This window comes from Scyliorhinus canicula, chromosome 6 (genome assembly GCF_902713615.1).
Source record: "Scyliorhinus canicula chromosome 6, sScyCan1.1, whole genome shotgun sequence".
Taxonomy (NCBI): domain Eukaryota; kingdom Metazoa; phylum Chordata; class Chondrichthyes; order Carcharhiniformes; family Scyliorhinidae; genus Scyliorhinus; species Scyliorhinus canicula.
The window spans coordinates 38398804-38420470 of NC_052151.1; the positions used below are offsets into that span (position 1 = coordinate 38398804).

Below are 21667 nucleotides of genomic sequence, written 5' to 3' on the forward strand. Positions count from 1 at the left end.
CTAGTCATTCTTATATTTCTCACATATGTGTAAAAGGCCTTCGGGTTTTCCTTGATCCTACCCACCAAAGATTTTTCATGCCCTCTCTTAGCTCTCCTAATCCATTTCTTCAGTTCCCTCCTGGCTATCTTGTATCCCTCCAGCGCCCTGTCTGAACCTTGTTTCCTCAGCCTTACATAAGTCTCCTCTTCCTCTTAACAAGACATTCAACCTCTCTTGTCAACCATGGTTCCCTCACTCGACCATTTCTTCACTGCCTGACAGGGTATACATATCAAAAACACGCAGTACCTGTTCCTTGAACAAGTTCCACATTTCACTTGTGTGCCTGACAGCCTATGTTCCCAACTTATGCACTTCAGTTCTTGTCTGACAGCATTGTATTTACCCTTCCCCCAATTGTAAACCTTGCCCTGTTGCACGCACCTATCCCTCCCCATTACTAAAGTAAAAGTCACAGAATTGTGGTCACTACCTCCAAAATGCTCCCCCACTAACAAATCTATCACCTGCCCTGGTTCATTACCAAGTACCAACTCCAATATGGCCTCCCCTCTGGTCAGACAATCTACATACTGTGTTAATGCTTCCTGGACACACTGCACAAACACTACCCCATCCAAACTATTTGATCTAAAGAGTTTTCACTCAATGTTTGGGAAGTTGAAGTCACCCATGACTACTACCCTGTGACTTCTGCACCTTTCCAAAATCTGTTTCCCAATCTGTTCCTCCACATCTCTGCTGCTATTGGGGGACCTATAGAAAACTCTCAACTCCTTTCCTATTTCTGACTTCAACCTCGGTCGAGACTGGTTGCGCCATTTGCGGCTGCAGTGCAGCACATCCTCCAAACAGTTTCTGGAGGGTTGACTGAGGTGCTAGGACGATACCCAGATGTATTCCAGCCCGGTTTGGGGGAAATAAAAGAGGCCATAGCCCGTATTCAAGTCGAACTAGGAGCCACGCCGTGCTATTTCCGCAGGCGCCCGGTCTCGACCGATATCCAATGCCTCACATACAGGATCGCTACGCGAAGCTTGCAGGCGGACTCTCGTTCACGAAATTAGATATGAGTCACACTTACCTACAGTTGGAGCTGGATCCTGCTTCCCGGCCATATGTACGATTAATACACACCGGAGCCTGTATGAATATACACGGTTGCCCTTTGGGGTATCCTCTGCCTGCGCTATTTTTCAACGCGTCATGGATGGCATTTTGAGAGGTTTACCGCATGTCGCTGTCTACTTGGACGACGTTATGATTACAGGGACGTCGGAGCAGGAACATTTGGAAAATTTGGAGGCTGTCCAAAGACGCTTTTCGGAGGCTGGCGTCCGTTTACGTCGCACAAAGTGCGTCTTCCAAGCGAAGGAAGTAGTCTACCTGGGTTATCGGGTGGAACGCAAAGGTTTGCACCCCGTTGCAGAGAAGGTGCGCGCAATTCAACAAGCCCCCGCCCCGACTTTTCGTTCTTTTCTCAGCCTCGTAAACTATTATGGGAAGTTCCTCCCCAACCTGGCAACTACGCTGGCCCTGTTGCACCTTCTGCTAAAGAAGAATCACACCTGGGTTTGGGGTCAGCCTCAAGAAACCGCTTTCCGGCGGGTGAAATAAGAATTATCGCCGTCTGGGTTACTATCCCACTATGATCCTGGAAAGCCTTTGCTCAGCACGGTAGCATTGTGGATAGCACAATCGCTTCACAGTGCCAGGGTCCCAGGTTCGATTCTGGCTTGGGTCACTGTCTGTGCAGAGTCTGCACATCCTCCCCGTGTGTGCGTGGGTTTCCTCCGGGTGCTCCGGTTTCCTCCCACAGTCCAAAGATGTGCAGGTTAGGTGGATTGGCCATGATAAATTGCCCTTAGTGTCCAAAATTGCCCTTAGTGTTGGGTGGGGTTACTGGGTTATGGGGATAGGGTGGAGGTGTTAACCTTGGGTAGGGTGCTCTTTCCAGGAGCCGGTGCAGACTTGATGGGCCGAATGGCCTTCTTCTGCACTGTAAATTCTATGATCTATGATGCATCCCCGTATGGTATTGGGGCCGTCCTGTCCCACAAAATGGAGAATGGGGCCGAGCGGCCGATAGCTTTCACTTCCCGCACATTGACTGCAGCGGAAAAGAAGTACACGCAGATCGAGAAGGAGGGTCTGCCGGTGGTCTTTGCAGTGAAACACTTCCACCAGTCGGTGTATGGCCGCCACTTCACTATAGTGACTGATCATAAGCCTCTGCTGGGACTTTTCCGAGAGGATAGGTTAATACCGCCCATTGCTTCTGCACGGATCCAGAGCTTGGCTTTGTTGCTTGCTGCCTACGAGTATTCTCTGGAGCACAAACCAGGAATCCAGATAGGGAATGCCGACGCACTGAGCCGATTGCCTTTATCGACCGGCCCCGTGTCGACCTCCACGTCCGGTGAGGTGGTTGCAACCCTAAATTCTATGGACAGCTTGCCTGTCACGGTATCACAGATCCGTGAGTGGACCCAGACGGAGTCAGTCCTGTCAAAGGTTCGGCACATAGTCCTGTATGGTGGGCAGCATAGACAGCTCCCAGGCGAGTTGCGGGCATTTTCCTCCAAGCTGTCAGAATTTAGCGTGGAAGACAGTATCCTCTTGTGGGCGGCGCGTGTGATTGTCCCGGAAAAAGGACAGGAGCTAATACTAAGAGACTTGCACAATGGCATCCGGGTGTGACCAAAATGAAAATGTTGGCCTGGAGTTATGTTTGGTGGCCAGGCCTCGACACGGACATTGAGAAGGTGGCCCAAAACTGCTCCATTTGCCAGGAGCATCAGAAGTTTACGCCAGCCACGCCCCTACATCACTGGGAATGGCCAGGGCGGCCGTGGGCGCGCTTGCATGCAGATTTCGCCGGCCCTTTTCTAGGATCCATGTTCCTTCTATTAATCAATGCCCAGTCTAAATGGTTAGAAGTGCATAAGATGGTAGGCACAACGTCCTGCGCAACAATCAAGAAGATGCGTTTGTCTTTCAGTACGCATTGCCTCCCCCAAGGTGCTGGTCACGAACAACGGCACTCCGTTCACAAGTGAGGAATTTGCGAGGTTCATGAAGATGAACAGCATACGCCATATCCGCACCGCCCGGCTTCAAATGGGTTGGTGGAGCGCGCAGTGCGGACATTCAAACGAGGCCTAAAGAAACAGTCTTCCTGGTCGTTGGTCACTAGACTGGATCGTTTTTTGTTTTCATATAGGACCACACCGCATGCGGTGACTGGGGCAGCTCCTGCAGAACTCCTAATGGGCCGGAAACTTCACACCCGCCTTAGCGGGTTTTCCCGGACATTGGCGCAAATGTACGCCGCACACAAGAGCGGCAGGGACATGGTTTTTCTTGGCATCGGCCGATTGGGCAGTTTGCGCCCGGTGACCCAGTGTTCGTTTGGAATTTTGCTGGTGGTGCCCAGTGGGTCCCTGGCGTAATCTTTCGCCAGTTGGGCCCTATCTCTTACCAGGTGCAAGCCCAGGGTCGCCTCCAGCGCAAACATGTAGACCGCGTTCGGTCCAGAAGACCATCCCTTCCAAAGGTTTCCCGCCCCCAGAGCTCATATTTACAGCCACAGAGACCAGACACAGTGGAAAGCATTCCTGACAATCTTCTTCTGGTGCCGCACTCAAAGCCTGTGCAGGTCGTTGCAGAACCGCGTGGAGATAGAGATGCCGAGATGACGGAGGCAGCGGACTCCGACTCCGAGATGGAGACACAGGACACCTCAGAGGGGGAATCCTCGGGCCCACGGGCCGTGGATGTACAACCGTTATGCCGTACGTCACGGAAGCGTCGTTCTCCGTCTCGTTACACGTCGCCCGATCCAGCGCCTCGGACAAATGGTGTCCTGCCTGCGGCAAAACGAGTCCGACGCCCTCATTCGCCAGGGTCTTCGGTGGATTCCTTGGTCTTTGGGGGGGAGGAATGTTATAACCTGCCTGCTTACCATTTGCTGGGGACTAATGCAATCCCACAATCCTTTGGGAGTATGAGCTTCCCCAATGAGGGGGTGGGGGCAGAGAAATCATTAGCAGACTCCCTGCATAAATAAAGCTGGCCAGTTTGGAACAGGGCTAGAAGAGAGTGAGCAGCGAAGGAGTTGCTGTTGTATATATATGTTATTGTAAATAAATATTATTTCTTTCTGTCCTTCAACTCGTGCTGGATTCTTCGTGGCCCTCACAAAAATCTTATTTCCTCAATCTGTTCCTCACTCGCCAAAGCCCATACGAAACCCAACTGATTTTTATTGCTCTGTTCCTTTCGTGTTCCCCGTGCCCCTGACTAGGCACTCCCTCCGAGCCGGGAGGTACACTGCGGTCCTCCATGCTGTCTGTCTTCCCATGCCAGCTATTTCTGCCAGTGTGATGGCCCCCCTCCCTGGGCTGGTTTAGACCTTATGCCCGCTGACTACCCATTTTCCCTGTTTAAACCTACACCTGCCTCTCCCTGTCCTAGCTTCTTTCTGTGACCCAGTCTTCCCTTTATGATTGGATTGAAGCAGCACAGTCCCGTGCAAACGTGCTCACTGTCCAATGTGTCTTTTGCTCTTTCACAGTCTTCCCTGCACAACCCTCATCGTTGCCGTGCCTGTCCTTTGTCCAGACTGTTGGTTTGGACAAATTAATTTGCTTCCTCCAGGGAGTTAAGGTAGTGTTTATTTTTTGGTACATAACTCAGAACCAGCTGTGAACAGCATACTAAAACATACCCCGTTCTTGTACAGGGCTGACTTTGTCTAGTTAAACTCGGCCCTGCATTTGCCAGCTCCGCCCAATGTTCTGGTAGATTCGGATTTTGTGTCCTTCCTAGGTGTTCGCTTTTGTCTAGCTTGCCCACCTCAGGATCCTCTCACGGTCCTGGTATCTGTGGAGCTTTGCTGGTTTGGCTGCTCCTCAGCCTTAGGTTTCGGTCTGAGCTCTGGGGGTTTGGGGAAAATGTCTCTCCCGACTAAGTTGCCCAGCATTTGGGCTACGTAGTTCATCAGGTCTTTGTCTTCAGTGCCTTCCGGCAGGCCCACGATCCGGATATTTTGTCGTCGGACCTGTTCTCTTGGTTCTCGACTTTCCCTCAAGTTCCCCAGGACTGCAACCAGCCTTTTCATTTCTGTCTCCAGGTCGACGACTCTGTCACTCTGGTCCGTCGAGGCCTTTTCCAGGTTGAGGATCGTCCTCTGCTGAGCCTCTACTTTCTTCCCCAGCCCATCGATTGCTTTTTGTATGGTGGCCTTCGCCTCTGCCAGCGCCACCTCGACTGTCACCTGGATTTCTATCCTGATCGCCTCCTTCATGGCGGTCAGCTCCTTCATCTGTCTCCAGGTGGTGGGAGGGAGGCTGATGCTTGGGTTGTTGACCGCCCTCTCTGCTGGGTGGCCAGGGCCCCTTCTCCTTGTGGGTCCGCCATCTCGTCTGCCTGCTGCCCGTATTTCTTTCTGCCGCTTCTGCCGTCTCTTCAGCCCCTCGAGCTCCTGTTTGCTGGCACCTTTTCCTGGTTGCCCACCGTTTGCTGTTGAGGTATTTTTATCTTCGAAATTTGGGCAAAATTCAACTAAAAGTGTCATTTTCTTGTCCTGGTTTGGTGGAGAGCCCCTGATGCCCATCCGCTCAGCACATCACCATCACTAAAATGGATAACTTAACCTAAATTCTTTTAACAACGTGACAGCAACAGCCACATAATATAATATATATGAAAAATTCCTACATTCATCATAATCCTGGCTTGGAAACACATCACCATTCTTTCACTACCGCTGGACCAAAACCTTGGAACTCTCTTCCGAACAGCTCAGTGGGTGTACCTACAGCACATGGATTGCAAGAGCTCACCACCGCCTTCTCGGGGGCAATTACAGATGGTCAATAAATGCTGGTCTAGTCAGTGATACCCACATCCCTTAAAGAATGAAAAAATGACTACACATCTAACTCACTGCAAATACTTGCATCAGCAAAGTCATAAATGTCTACTTTGCCAAGGTCTAGACAATTTATACAATCTTTCATTAGTTTCAATTCATCTGTAGTAACGTTCTAATAGTGCAAGGGGCCAGTGGTCATTGATTGCTGTCATGGTAACATCTGCCTTCAAAACTGTACCAGTGAAAGCAAAACTTGTTCCTTGAGTGTGCAGTTAGTCTGTAAGCAAATGTTCTTCCACATGAATGTAATTAATGATGTCAAGATTCATTTAAACGTTGACGGTTTAGTGTTTGGCAGTAATACATTAAGAGCAAATTAAAGGATTATTGTTTGCAGCCAGACCTTGTGTGACTGTATGGAGTTTGTATATTCTCCCTGTGCCTGTATGGGTTTCCTCTGGGTGCTACGGTTTCCTCCTACAGTCCAAAGATATGCAGGTTAGGTGGATTGGCCTTGCTAAATTGCACTTTAATGTCCAACGGTGAGATGGGGTTATGGGATAGGAAAGGGGAGTGGGCCTAGGTAGAGTGCTATTTCAGAGGGCTGGTGCAGACTCGGTAAGCTGAGTGGCTTCCTCCTGTGCTGTAGCGATTCTATGATTTTATGAAAAGCTATCTGCTCCTCACAGCACTATTTTGTTAACCCATCACCTCTACAGAAAAATCTGACAACAAAATTCACATATAGCCATAATTCACATTGAGTAAGCCATTTTGATACCAGAAGGGAAGTTCAGGTATTCATTTATCTCCCCCCCTCACCCCAATCTTGCATTAACTATGGAGAAGGCGTTAAAATCATCCAAGACTCACTCCAGGGTTCCATGTGTTTTCCAATTTGCAGCATTTTATCTTCACTGGATTGAAATTGAGGAGAGCTCCCGCTATAGACAAGTACGGATCCAATTTAAATCTAACGGTTGGGCCCGATAATATAATCAGTGCCACAGATTTGCTAAGTCTGCTCCAATAGCTTTATAATTGTGATAGAATGGCCAGAATAACCAAAGTACATGAAAAGTAGTTACTTTCATTTAGAATTCCTGTGAGTTTGGAATGCTATCTGGGTGTTCTGCCACACGAGGCTGAATGGGGTGGGAATGATTGTCTTCTCCATGAACCTTGTGGAGTACCGGCTCCCTCATTAAGGGGAAACTCAATCTATATTGTATATACGGCCGGCCAGTTCGCCACTGACAATTAGACCTGGTTGGGAACTACTGGGAGCTGCGTATTGTAGCCATAAACCAGTGGTTTGGGTTCATGCGCAATGTGTGGTTGCCGGTCCAGGCGTGACCGCAGCCAGCGAGAGCCCCAGTGGTCCCAGCAGCACTGGCAGGGGAAGACATCTTCCTCGAGACCGGACTTTTCATCTGGATGAGCCGGACCATGAGGCTGCGATGCAGTTGAATTGTGTGGCGGTGTCCCATGTGGCTCCCATTTGCGTCCCAGTGCAGGCGAAGGACCATTTATTAAACATGGAATTGGATACTGGGGAAGCTGTTTCTGTTGTAGCACGAGCACCTTTGATCGTATAAAGTACAGCATGGAAACTTTGACCATGGTGGACACTGGCTCGGTTGGCCACATATACAGGGGAGTAGCTGAGTATTGTTGGGACGACATTGGCTCTGGTGGTTTAGGGCTCGTTACCCTCTCATTATCGATCGAGGGAATGGTCCGAGCATGTTGGGCCACGATTGGTTACACATTTGCACTTGGGCTGTCACTCTCCAAGTGGGGTCCGATGGCCTTGCGAGGTACTCGGCAAGTACCCTTAAGTCTTCCAGTCGGGAGGCCATAAAAGGGGCCATGACCAAGGTGCAGGTTGACCCGGAGGCTCAGCTGCACTACTTCCAGGTGCGCCTGATTCGCTCTTTGGATTGGATTTGTTTATTGTCACGTGTACCAAGGTACAGTGAAAACTATTTTTCTGCGAGAGGCTCTAACAGATCATTAAGTACATGAAAATAAAATAAAATAAAATACATAATAGGGCAACATAAGTTATACAATGTAAATACATAGACACCGGCATCGGGTGAAGCAGGCAGGGATGTAGTATTAATCAGGTCAGACCATAAGAGGGTTGTTTAGGACTCCCCATCTTGGTGGAGAAGGTGGAAACCGAACTGAACAGGTTGAAGAATTTGGGCGTTATCCAGCCCATACACTTCACAGCACCAGTGGTCCCTGCCATGAAACCGGACAGAACAGTCCAATTTTCCAAGAATTTTAAACTGACGTTCAATCCTACTTCCAGGCTAGATCTCTACGCTATGCCCAGCATCAATGACCTTTATACAAATTTGGCTGGTGGATCCTTATTCATGAAGCTGGATATAAGTAATGCATATCAGTTGCTCAAACTCGACAGGTCCTCCCGAAAATACCTTATGATAAGTACGCACAGGGACTCTGCGAGTACACCTGGCTGCCTTTCGGGATGCCACCAGCATATGCAATCTTGCATTAAGTCATTACAAATATCCTGCTGAATTTACCGCGCATCATAGTGTATTTGGGTGGCATATTGATCACTGGGATTACCACCCAGGAACATTTGGAGAACCTTGAGGCGTTGTTGCAGTGCTTCTCAGAATATGGCGTCCGCCTGTGCTGTGTGATGGGTGTGTTCCATACGAAGGAGGTGGTTTACTTATGGTATCGGGTGGACTGGGATGGCTTACACCCTGTTGCAGGCCATCCAGATGGCCCCCGCCCTGAAGGACACCACAGAACTTTGTTCGTTTTTGGGGTTGGTTAATTACTCTGGGAAATTTGTCCCAAACCTCGCGACCATACTGACTCCTTTGCATCTGCTTCTTAAGAAAAACCAGGCCCAGGAAGTGGCTTTTCTGTGTGTCAAAAGACTAATAATGTCCTCGGGGCTGTTAAAGCACTATGATCCATGTGCACCGTTGATCATCACATGTGACATGTAACCTTCTGGAATTGGTACTGCCCTGGCATTTCGGGAATGGCTGATCCCTTTTGCCTCTCGCACACTGGCGGCAGCCGAATGTAAATACGTGCAGGTTGAGAACTCTAGTTTGGTGGTGGACTTTGGGATGAAAAAGTATTTTTTTTTAAAAATATTTTTATTCTCCTTTTTCCATTTTCTCCAAAATTTACACCCAACAATAAACAACAATTAGTAACGAATACAGTGTCAATCCCCGTATCAATAACAACAATCCCATCCTCCCACCAAATCCCCAAACATTAGCCCTCATGTTAACACAAACAAATAACAAAAAGGAATCAGGAATCACCCATAGTCACCATTAACACATACAGTCCCTCTCCCCCCAAGCTCCCAACCTGCTCCCTGCCTAATGTTCGATATAATCCAATTCTTGAAAGTGCATAATGAATAACGCCCATGAATTGTAGAACCCCTCCATTCTTCCCCTCAGCTCAAATTTGACATTCTCATGAATCAAGATTTCCAGCAGGTCCCCCCCCCCGCAACCCACAACCACCACCACCACGCCAGGGCACAGGGTGGAGAGGTTGATCTCCATCCCAACAGGATCTGCCTTTGGGCGATCAACGAAGCAAAGGTTTACAACGTCTGCCTCTGCACCCATTTCCAACCCCGGCTGGTCCGACACCCCGAATATGGCCTCCGAAGACCCGGGTCCAATTTCCAGTGCACCACTTTAGAGATAACCCTAAAAACCTCCTTCCAGTAATCCTCCAGCTTTGGACAGGACCAAGGCATATGAATACCACCTTTAGCTGTATCAGCCCCAACCTCGCGCACGAGATGGAGGTGTTCCCCCTCACACCAGAACCCCTCCTCTATAGCCTCTCCCAACTCTTCCTCCTACTTTGCCTTGATCCCATCCAGCAGTGCTTTCTCCTCTTCCAAAATAGCCCCGTAAACCGCTGACACTACCCCCTTCTCCAGTCCCCCTGTCGTCAGCACCTCCTCCAGCAATTTGGAATCTTGCACTGAGTCATTGAAAATATCCTGCTGAGTTTACCGCGCGTCGTAGTGTTTTTGGGTGGCATACTGATCACTGGGATTACCACCCAGGAACATTTGGAGAACCTTGAGATGGTGTTGCAGTGCTTCTCAGAATATGGCATCCACCTGTCTTGTGAGATGCATGTGTTCGGCTCAACAGGGAAGCTCTGTATCTCCTTTCTGGCACTCGAACCTGCATGTATTGAAATCTTTCTCCCTGCTACAGTCCATACTTCGCTCCCAGCTCCTTCAAGGGCATCTAATGATATATAGTGGCCAGTATTGACAGCTGCCGAGTGAGTTACAGGCCTTCTCCTCAAAGTTGTCTGTACTGAGTATGGAAGATGTCGTTCTACTGTGGGATACATGGATTGTTATCCCAGCAAAGGGTCAAGAGCTTGTCTTGAAAGACCTTCACAATGGGCACATAGAGGTGTTCAAAATGATGTTGATGTGGAGCTATGTCGGATGACCGGACCTGGATACTGACATTGAGAGGATGGCTCAGCAGTGTTCTGTCTGTCACAAGCACCTAAAGCTCCCTTCGGCTGCACCCATTCACCACTGGGAGTAACTGAACCCTTGGGTTCAAGTGCATGCTGACTTTGCTGGTCCGTTCCTTGGGCTTGATGTTTCTTCTTTTAATAGATGCCCATTCCCAGTGGTAAGATGTCCACAAATGACAGCGAGCACCTCCCGTGCGACTGTTGAGTGGTTACATATCTCTTTCTCGATGCCCTGCATTCCTGAGCTCCTTGTCACGGACAATGGTGGGTTCCTTTCACAAGTGAGGAGTTCTCGGTGTTTCTGAAGGCCAATGGGATTTGGCATGGGCGTACTGCCCATACCACCCACCATGGAACAGGTTGGCAGAGTGAACCATGCAGTTGTTTAAACGGGGACTCCGAAAGCCACCTGAAAGCAGGGTTCGGTGGATACGAGACTGGCACGATTTCTATTCTATTGGACCACGCCACACACAGTGACTGGAGTTGTCTTGGCTGAGATGCTTATGGGCCAATGTCTTTGTACCCACCGTGGCTTGCCATTTCCCGAAGGCGTGCCATAACTAGGGGTTGCAAGGTCTTTACCGTGTTCAACTTCGACTGGCTCAGCAATTCACACCTCGTGACGTGGTATTTGTCTGCAACTTTGCTGATGGTGCTTGCTGACTCTCGGGAGCTGTCTGCCGTCAGAAGGGACCAGTCTCCTATCAGGGACAAGTGCACGGCCAACTGCTGAAACAGCATCTGTATCACTTTCGGTCGCGGAGACCACTCCTTCGTAAGGTTCCCTATGTGCCACCAGTCCTGGCTAGTCCCGACCCAATAGCGGACCAGCCCATTGTGGCTCCCCAAAGATGCCTTGACGGCAGCACGGTAGCACAAGTGGATAGCACTGTGGCTTCACAGCGCCTGGATCCCAGGTTCGATTCCCCGCTGGGTCACTATCTGTGCGGAGGCTGCACCTTCTCCCCGTGTCTGCGTGGGTTTCCTCTGGGTGCTCCGGTTTCCTCCCACAGTCCAAAGACGTGCAGGTTAGGTGAATTGGACATGCTAAATTGCCCTTAGAGTCCAAAAAAAAGGTTAGGATGGGGTTATTGGGTTACGGGGATAGGGTGGAAGTGAGAGCTTAAATGGGTCGGTGCAGACTCGATGGGCCGAATGGCCTCATTCTGCATTGTATGTTCTATGTTCTATGACAAAGGCCCACAGCTTTGGATTCTGACATGGAAACACAGGCTCCCTAAATCTCTGATGCAGATTCCATTCTGCAGTTGCCTCCAGCCGGCCGTCCACCCCAGTGTTCCTATGGGAAACACCATTCTTCTTCGCAGCATACACCACCGGACCCGGCACCTCAGATACATGACACTCCTACTGCACTAAAGAGAGTCCAGCGTAGTCCTCCTCATCCTCCTTGTCCACGGCCGTAGAAGGCTTTTTCGGATTTTGGGTGGAAATGATTGACTTCCCCATGTCCCTTGAGAAGTACAAGCTCCCTCGTTAAGGGGGGCTAGGGAAACCTGATCTATATTTCATAGAAGGTTCGGCACCAACCGTTTGATGCAGTTGGGAACTACCAGGAGCTGTGTATTATAGCCTTGTAAATAACCCTACATTTCTTTGAAACCACTCAGTGTGGATTCTCCGTAACTTCATAAAACCTAGGTTCTCAAAGAGTTCTTTGGGTATACCTAGCCCTGGCTTTGTGTCTCCTTCTCCTGATCGGCATTAGCTCTGCAGTCCCTTTCCTGCCAAAGTCTGACTCTCACCTGTATTCTAACCCCTGGCTGTTTTGGATGGCAGATATATTAAAAATAAAATGAAATGAGACTGTGGGCTGTTACATTAGCCAGGTCTTCCATTCGTCATGCTTTGACCATTCTCCCACAGATGCCTGATCCAGTACTAAGTTGAAAGCATCACCCAGGTGGCTGGATATGCCAGGGTGCCGCCTCTATTTGCCAAGCTGAAATTATTAATTGGTGGTTGGTTGTTGTCTCCTCAACAATTTTGATCTGCAGAAAGAGTTGTAGCTAGAACTCCCAGAGAAAGAAGGAGAAACAGAAAATGTTGGAAAATGTCAGCCGATTCGGCAGCATCTTAACAGAGAGGGTCAAAGTTCATGTTTCAGGTATAATCTGACTTCGGAACTAAAGGTAGAAATGTGATGGGCTTTTTATTGCTTACAAAGGGAGAGGGTCAGATAACTAAAGGTATCCCCACAGAGGCCCCTCACTAAAGGGAGCCACCCAGAGGCCCCCTAACTAAAGGGACCCCCACAGGGAACCCCTGACTAAATGGACTCCCACAGGGAACCCCTAATTAAAGGGATGCCCATACCCAGACACCCCTAACTAAAGGGAACCTCCCCTGTAGGGACTCCATAACCTCTCCTCCACAAACCCATCCCCGAAAAAAGAGATCCTGGCTGGACGCTAGAATGCAGTCCAGACAGGGACGGTAAAAATTATTACTTCAGCCTAAGGAAGTAATCAAAAGTTCTGTAAAGTTCGACACACGGTATTTGTAATGGTTTTTGCTCCCCAAAAAGAATATATTAAATATAAGGTGAACATTTCTGATGAAGAGGTCGAACACCCGAAAAACAAAAACTCCAGCAGATTGACTTAACAGGTTAATGGACATACTGGCCGGGATTCTCTGTCCCGCTGCACCAGTTTTCTGGTGCCGCACGCCGTTGGGATTGTCCGTTTCACTAGCTGGCTAATAGGGTTTCCTATTGTAGGGCAGCCCCACGACGTCGGGGAACACCTGGGCGGCCGGCAAAACGGAGAATCCCGACGGCGGAGAATTCAACCGACTATCTTTTTCTGCTTTTAAGAAACACTTTTATTAACATACCCTGCGTATTTTATTAAGTTATTCACCAGCAGTGTATCAAAAAGAATTGCTTCTGAGATGTAAGGACCCTTCCTATTGAATCCCTTAGTTCCTATTTATTTTATTTTGTCTTGATTATTTTTGCTCCATGAATGTTAATGGAGACATACCTTGAAGTCAAACAGAGGAAGTAAGGAATGCAAAGTGTCAAAATAGTACACTGTGTTATGAAGTTACGTATTTTTGGGCAGAGGGGCAGTATGGTAGCACAGTGGGTAGCACTGTTGCTTCACAGCTCCATGGGTCCCAGGTTCGATTCCCCGCTGGGTCACTGTGTGGAGTCTGCACATTCTCCCTGTATCTGCGTGGGTCTCCTCCAGGTGGTCTGGTTTCCTCCCACAAGTCCCGAAAGATGTGCTGTTAGGTAATTTGGACATTCTGAATTCTCCCTCTGTGTACCCGAACAGACGCCGGAATGTGGCGACTAGGGACTTTTCACAGTAAATTCATTGCAGTGTTAATGTAAGCCTACTTGTGACAATAAAGATTATTATTAGGAACCCAGACTTTATGGCACCAAGAGATTGGAGAGGTTTGTTTTTATTGGCCAGGAACAGTATTCTGTTCTGGCAACTGACTCTTTCTCTCTCTCTCTCTCTGCTGCTTACTGCCTTCTACACACTTCTGCACCCTGAAAGAAGAAGCTGTCTCTCTCTCTCCAATGCCAGGTTTCCTGCTATTTCTGTGAGTCTTCAGTGAAAACCATTGCAAGCTGAAAGAAACAATAACATAGAACATGCAGTGCAGAAGGAGGCCATTCGGCCCATCGAGTCTGCACCGACCCACTTAAGCCCTCACTTCTGTAGCCACCTGGGGTGGCCACTGCCCAACACAAAATGGAAGATTGCAAAGAATGTAGGGAAAATGGACATGTTGTAAAGCAAGCAGCTTGCAAAGCGCTTGTATATTGGGACGGCTGCAGAAACCAGTTTTGACTGCTGCAAAAACCAGACAGCACTGTGAAAAGAAACCAGTTAACATACTAATGAGGCGATACCGGGCGATCCCCAGATACAATGGAAACAAGTTAAACACAGATCGATACATTGAATGGAAGGCCAGACCTTTCGGCGCCAGAGAAGCCCAAAACAATAAGTCCCAAGAACCGCCCCAGTGACCGAGGAACTGCCCCATGATTGGGGGGTTCAAACATATCGATTGGGAAGAGACCCAATCGATTCCAAGCAGGTAAGGGAGTCCGCCCAAAGGGGCGCGGATCCCCTGGGACCTATAAAAGACAGGTCCCACACATGGTTCAGTCTTCTGATCCAGCCCTCCTCTCTCTTTGACCAATGTTCCTCCGTGGACCAGCTTTTGCCAAGAAGATCTTGAACGAGAGAGAGGAGAGGGTTCGGACAGCAGCCGCCAACAAGTAAGTGCCTCACAACGATCGCTACCAGAGATAGGCACTCCTGACCCCTTTTAACTTATACCAACCTGAAGTCTGCAGACCAGAGCAGAGCAAGAGGCCTTGTTCCCTGACCCAGCAGGAAACTAACAGGAAGATGTCTGTCTGAAAAAAAGAGTCTCCTTTTAATTACATCATTATTTTACTCTCCTCTTTCCCTTCTGTGGTTGTTTGTGTATTTGTAGAGGGTCAGGTTAGAGATTAGATAGTAGTTAACCAGTTGTATTTGTTTCCTATTTGATTGTCGTTATTGTTAATAATAAAAAGTTAATTGTGTTTACATTTACAAACCTGGTGATTGTAGTTATTGGGTAGCCGAAGACCTCGGATATTTTAATAATAAAAGTTAATTTCAACCGTGTTGTGACTCTGGGTTCAGTGGGCTTGGAATTGACCCCGCACTGGCTCAGGGAGTCGTAACACTGAGGGTAAAGTATCCAAGCTTGTTGATGACACAAAGCTAGATGAAAATTAAAATTGTGACTTATGGGACTTATGGGGTGGGAATGATTATCTTCCCCATGATTCTCACAGAGTACAAACTCCCCTTCTGAGGGGCGGGGGAACTCCATTCAGCAATGTATAAAAGTAACGCAGCAACCATGGAGAGACCCGGTAGGGATCTACTGAGAGTTGTATATAATGTAACTGTAAATAAATTAAAGTTCTTTATTCTTACTCGGTGTGGACTCCCCGTGTCCTTATTAAAGACACAAAGAGGCTGCAAAGAAATATAGGCAGATGTGGTCGGAAGAATACAAGAACATAATATATTTTTTAAAAGTTTGAAGCTTCTATATGTTCAGGCTTTGAGTTTGGATGTACTCTTGCAAGGAACACAGGAAGTTCGCACGCAAGTGCAAATGTTGGGACTTGATTTTCAGGGGATTAATATGCAAGAAAATACTGTAATTGCATAGGGCTTTGGTGAGACCACACCTGGAATGCTGTATGCAGTTCTGGTTTCCATATCTAAGGACGGATATACTAAGGAAGGAAGGTGGTAAAGCAAAAATTCACATGATACGTTCCTGGAATGAGTGTTGCCCTATGAGAAGAGGCTGAGTAAATTAGAACTATGCTCTCCAGAGTTAAGAAAAATAAGAGATGATCTCACTGATATGGACAAGATTCTGAAGGGGCTTGACAAGATAGACAGTTCTTTCTCCAGATTGGGGAATCTACAACATAGGATAGTGCCTCACAATAAGGAATCGATCATTTAGGACTGAGATTAGGAGATATTTCTTCACTCAAGAGACTCTGAATCTTTGGAATTGTCTACCCTAGAGGATTGTGAATGCTCTATAATTCTGCTTATTCTAGGTTAAGATAGGCAGAATTTATTTTTCAGGGAATGATGGTACATGGGGCGCAGATGGTAAAATGGAGTTAAGGCAGATGATCAGCCATGTTGGCTCTATCGGGATAGGATTTGAGTATAGGAATAGGGATGTTTTACTGCAATTGTATAGGACCATTGGTGAGGCCACACCTGACATTGTGTGCAGTTTTGGTGTCCTTATTTGAGGAAGAATGTTCTATGGAGAGAGTGCAGCGAATGTTTACCAGCCTGATTCCTGGGATGGTGGGACTGTCATATGAGGAGAGATTAAATCAGTTAGGATTATATTCATGTGAGTTTAGAAAAGTGAGGGGGATCATAGAGACATATACAATTCTAACAGGATTAGACAGGGCAGAATCAGAAAGAATGTTCTCGATGGTGGGGGAGTCCAGAACTAGGGGTCACAGTTTGAGGGTAAGGGGCAAACCTTTTAGGACTGAGACAAGGAGAAATCTTTTCACCCAGAGACTGGTGAATTTGTGGAATTCACTACCACAGAAAGTAGTTCAAGCCAAACGATGTGTGATTTCAAGAAGGAATTAGTTATAGCTCTTGGGGCTAAAGGGATATGTGGGGGCGGGGGGGAAGGCAGGATTAGGGTAGTGAATTTGATGATCAGCCATGATCATAATGAATGGTGGAGCAGGCTCGAAGGGCCAATTGGCCTCCTCCTGCATCTATTTTCTATACGAGTATGAATGGCAGGCAGGCCTGCGGGGCTACAAGGCCTACTCCTCCTATTTTGTAGGTAAGTTCCTATTTTAAGTACATAAATGCTAATTAACAATACCCCTCTTTTTAGGGTATGTTTTATGTGAATTTCCAACTCTGTCTGAGAACTACTTGAATATTCCAGATCAAATACAACTCCTCAAAAGTTTGACTCTAAAGCCTGACTTCATCATTAATATTAAGGTAAAATAACTCCTTTTATATTAATTTAACCTATCATATGAAATAAACTTAAAATAAAAAGGCAATTTTATTATTGTGTTTTGTTGACAAATGAGTAAGACTTGTGCTGAAATTCCCTGAAAGCATGTTAAGTGTGATGGAAAACAATTTGCATCAATATGCACTCTTACAATTTATTCTCTTACGTCTTCAGTGCGGGAAGCACGGTGGCACAGTGGTTAGCATTGCTGCCTAGGGCGGTGAGGACCCGTGTTCGAATCCCGGCCCTGGGTCACTGTCCGTGTGGAGTTTGCACGTTCCCCCTGTGTCTGCGTTGGTTTCACCCCCACAACCCAATGATGTGCAACGTAGGTCGATTGGCCATGCTAAATTGCCCCTTAATTGGAAAAAATAATTGGGTACTCTAAATTTATTTTTTTTAAACTATTCTAGTACTCCTGGACTCTCTCACATTACTTGCCTCCAATTTTCCATCCTTAAATGTAGGCTCATTTGCTGCTGTTATCTTGATTCGCACCATCTAATTCACCCATTATCCTTGTGGTTGTTGATCTACATTGGTTCATAAGAACTAGAAGCAGGAGTAGGCCATCTGGCCCCTCGAGCCTGCTCCGCCATTCAATCAGATCATGGCTGATCTTTTGTGGACTCCGCTCCACTTTCCCGCCCGACCACCATAACCCTTAATCCCTTTATTCTTCAAAAAACTATCTCTCTTTATCTTGAAAACATTTAATGAAGGAGCCTCAAGTGCTTCACTGGGCAGGGAATTCAATAGATTCACAACCCTTTGGGTGAAGAAGTTCCTCCTGAGCTCAGTCCTAAATCAACTTCCTCTTATTTTGAGGCTGTGCCCCCTAGTTCTGCTTTCACTTGCCAGAGGTCCCTGGTCCCTGGATGCTGCCGTTTTAAAATGTTCAACCGTGTTTTCAAATACCTTCATGGCCTCATCGCTCCTTACCACTGCAGCCTCTTCCAGGCATATCTTTTGCTTGTCCTCTTGGCATAAGTATTTTTATTAAGCAGTCTGTGTGACTGACTCTGATACCATTGGATTGTTTGAATAAAATATGAAAGTGACTGACAGCTCATGATCTCAGATGTTGATCAGTGCACCACACCCCCATCACTGAACTACCAAGAATCTCTTTCAATCAGAACTCTTATCTGACAATTGTAGCTTTACACAAATGGATGGAAGACTTCAATGTCCAGCACCCAGAGTGGTTCGACAGCACCATTACTGACCAAACTGGCTGAGTCCTAAAAGATATAGCAGCTCGACTGGGTTTAATAATAATAATAATAATTACTATCGTCACAAGTAGGCTTCAATGAAGTTACTGTGAAAAGCCTCTATTCGCCACATTCCGGCGCCTGTTTGGGGAGGTTGGTACGGGAATTGAACCCGCGCTGCTGGCATTGTTCTCCATTACAAGCCAGCTGTTTAGCAGCCAACTGTGCTTTACAGCTGGTGGTGAGTGAACCAACAAGAGAGAAAAACCTACTTGACTTTGTGCTCACCAATCTACCTAATGAAGATGCATCTATTTACCCATGACAGTATTGATTTTTTTTGAGAAAATATTTTATTGAGGCATTTATAGTTTAAATATTTTTAACGTTCTGATCGAGAGATCCAACACACGCAAAACCCCCACAATAACACACCTGACTCCCCCAGACCTAAACTCTAACTACCCATACAACAGATTCCCTGCCCATAGGCGTCACTTGAAGGCTCCACTTCACCCCCACCGCCCCCCCCCCCCCCCCCCTCAAACCCCACCCACTGCTAACGGTCAATTTTCCTTGAAGAAGTCGATGAACGGCTGCCAGCTCCGAGTGAACCCCTGTAGTGAACCCCTTAAGGCAAGCTTAATTTTCTCTCGCCTAAGAAGCCCTGCCATGTCATTGACCCACACCCCGACTTTGGAGGCTCTGAATCTCTCCATCCCAGCAAAATCCGTCTCCGGGCCACCAGGGAGGTAAAGACAAAAACGTCGGCCATTCTCCCCCCCTGGACTCCCGGATCTTCCGACACTCCAAATATTGCCATCTCTAGACTTCGAGTCATCCTCCCTTCCAGGACATCTGACATAGAATTTACAGTGCAGAAGGAGGCCATTTGACCCATCGAGACTGTTCCGGCTCTTGGAAAGAGCTCCCTACCCAAGGCCACACCTCCACCCTATCCCCACAACCCAGTAACCCCACCCAACAGTAAGGGCAATTTTGGACACTAAAGGGCCAATCCACCTAACCTGTACATCTTTGGACTGCGGGAGGAAACCGGAGCACCCTGAGGAAACCCACGCACATGGGGATAGAACATGCAGACTTCTTACAGACAGTGACCCAAGCCGGGAATCGAACCTAGGACCCTGGAGCTGTGAAGCAATTGTGCTAACCACTATGCTACCGTGCTGCTCCCATAACCTCTGACAATCCTTGCCAAAATGCCCTCAGCCTCGGACATGCCCAAAACATATGTACATGATTCGCAGGACTTCCCCCACACCGCTCACACCTGTCCTCCATCTCCTCAAAAAGCCTATTCATCCGGCCACAGTCATATGAGCTGCAGTCTCTGATTTTCCTTCAGAAGCCCGACATAGGGGGACATAGCTTTAAATTGAGGGGTAGTAGATATAGGACAGATGTCAGAGACAGTTTCTTTACTCAGAGAGTAGTAGGGGTGTGGAACGCCCTGCCTGTAACAGTAGTAGACTCGCCAACTTTAAGGGCATTTAAGTGGTCACTGGATAGACATATGGATGAAAATGGAATAGCGTAGGTCAGATAGGCCTCAGATGGTTTCACAGGTCGGCGCAACATCGAGGGCCGAAGGGCCCATACTGCGCTGTAATATTCTATGTTCTATCCAGAGACTCCACGTACCTCCTGTCCACCTGTAAAATTTTGCCTACCAGCCCGTCCAACTCCGCCCGCTCAGCCTTCTCTTTATGGGCCCGAATTGAGATGAATTCCCCCCTAATATCAGCCTTCAGTGCCTCCCAAACCACCCCCGCCGAAGCCTTACCCGTGCCATTGAACCCTGTATATCCCTGAATGGCCTCCCTCATCCGCTCACATACCTCCTCCTCCGCTAACAGCCCACATCCAACCTCTATTGCGGGCGCTGGGCCTTTCCCTTGCTGACTTGCAAGTCCACCCAGGTCCTGGTATACACCATCTCAGGGGCTGGTTTAGCTCACAAGGCTAAATCGCTGGCTTTTAAAGCAGACCAAGCAGGCCAGCAGCACGGTTCGATTCCCGTACCAGCCTCCCCGGACAGGCGCCGGAATGTGGCGACTAGGGGCTTTTCACAGTAACTCCATTGAAGCCTACTCGTGACAATAAGCGATTTTCATTTTTCATTTTTCATTTCAAGTGCATCGCCTCGTCTGCCTGGCCCACCTCATGATTGTTGCTAATTGTGTTTGTACTTAATTTGCTCTGTTTAATCACCTTGCTCTAGAGTCGGCAGGTATCTTTACGATACCACCACGAGGTTCAAGTTCAAGTGCTGATCAATAACTCAATACACCAGTTAGTAAGGTTCAAATCAAAACACATTTATTATATACACAGTCAATCGCTACTCATGCATTAAATACTACTCACTAGACTATCTCTAACACTAAAAGGCCAAACAACGGACGCAGTGTTCTCTGCAGTCTTGCCACATCCAGTCGTGAATGGTGATGGGAAATTAAACAATTAACGGGGAGGAGGAGGAAGCTCCACAAATATCCCCATCCTCAATGATGAAGGAGTCCTGCAATCAGTGCAAAACATAAGGCTGAAGCATGTGCAGCTATCTTCATCCAGTTACCGAATGGACAATCCATCTTGGTCTCCTCCTGATGTCCCCAGAATTATGTATGCCAGTCTTCAACCAGCTCGATTCACTCCACATGATATCAAAAAAAGGATGAAGGCATTGGGTAATGCAAATGTTTTACGCCCTGACAATATTCCAGCAATAGCGCTTGTGTTCAATTAATATCCCGGCCCCTGGTCAAGCTGTTCCAGTACAACGATAACATTGGCATCTACCTGGAAATGTGAAAATTACCATTGTTTGTACTATCAACAAAAAGCAGGACCAATCCAACCCTCCCAACTACGGCCCATTAATCTACTCTCGAACATCTACAAAATGATGGAAGGAATCATTGAAAGTGCTATAAAGCAAACTTACTCAAGCGATCATTTGCTTGCTGATGCTCAGTTTGGGTTCTCCCAGGGCCACTGAGTGGCTGACATCATTGCAGCCTTGGCCCAAACATAGACCAAAGAGCGAAACTCCGGAGGTGAGTTGAAAGTGATTGCTCTTGACAGAGTGGCATCAAGGAGCCCGAGCAAAACTGAAGTAATTAGGAATAGAACATAGAACATAGAACAGTACAGCATAGAACAGGCCCTTCGGCCCTCAATGTTGTGCCGGGCCATGGTCACCCTACTCAAACCCACGTATCCACCCTATACCCGTAACCCAACAACCCCCCCCTTAACCTTACTTTTATTAGGACACTACGGGCAATTTAGCATGGCCAATCCACCTAACCCGCACATCTTTGGACTGTGGGAGGAAACCGGAGCACCCGGAGGAAACCCACGCACACAGGGGGAGGACGTGCAGACTCCACACAGACAGTGACCCAGC

General features: G+C 47.8%; 1 protein-coding gene across 1 annotated transcript in view; it reads left to right on the forward strand.

The window, feature by feature from the left end:
* The window catches only part of ak9 (adenylate kinase 9), a 457701-nt gene that overhangs the window by 24894 nt on the left and 411140 nt on the right, over positions 1 to 21667 (forward strand). The window contains exon 6 of the mRNA XM_038801009.1: positions 16883 to 16995. Coding sequence (XP_038656937.1) covers positions 16883 to 16995 — 113 coding nt within the window. The remainder of the gene's footprint in view (positions 1 to 16882; positions 16996 to 21667) is intronic.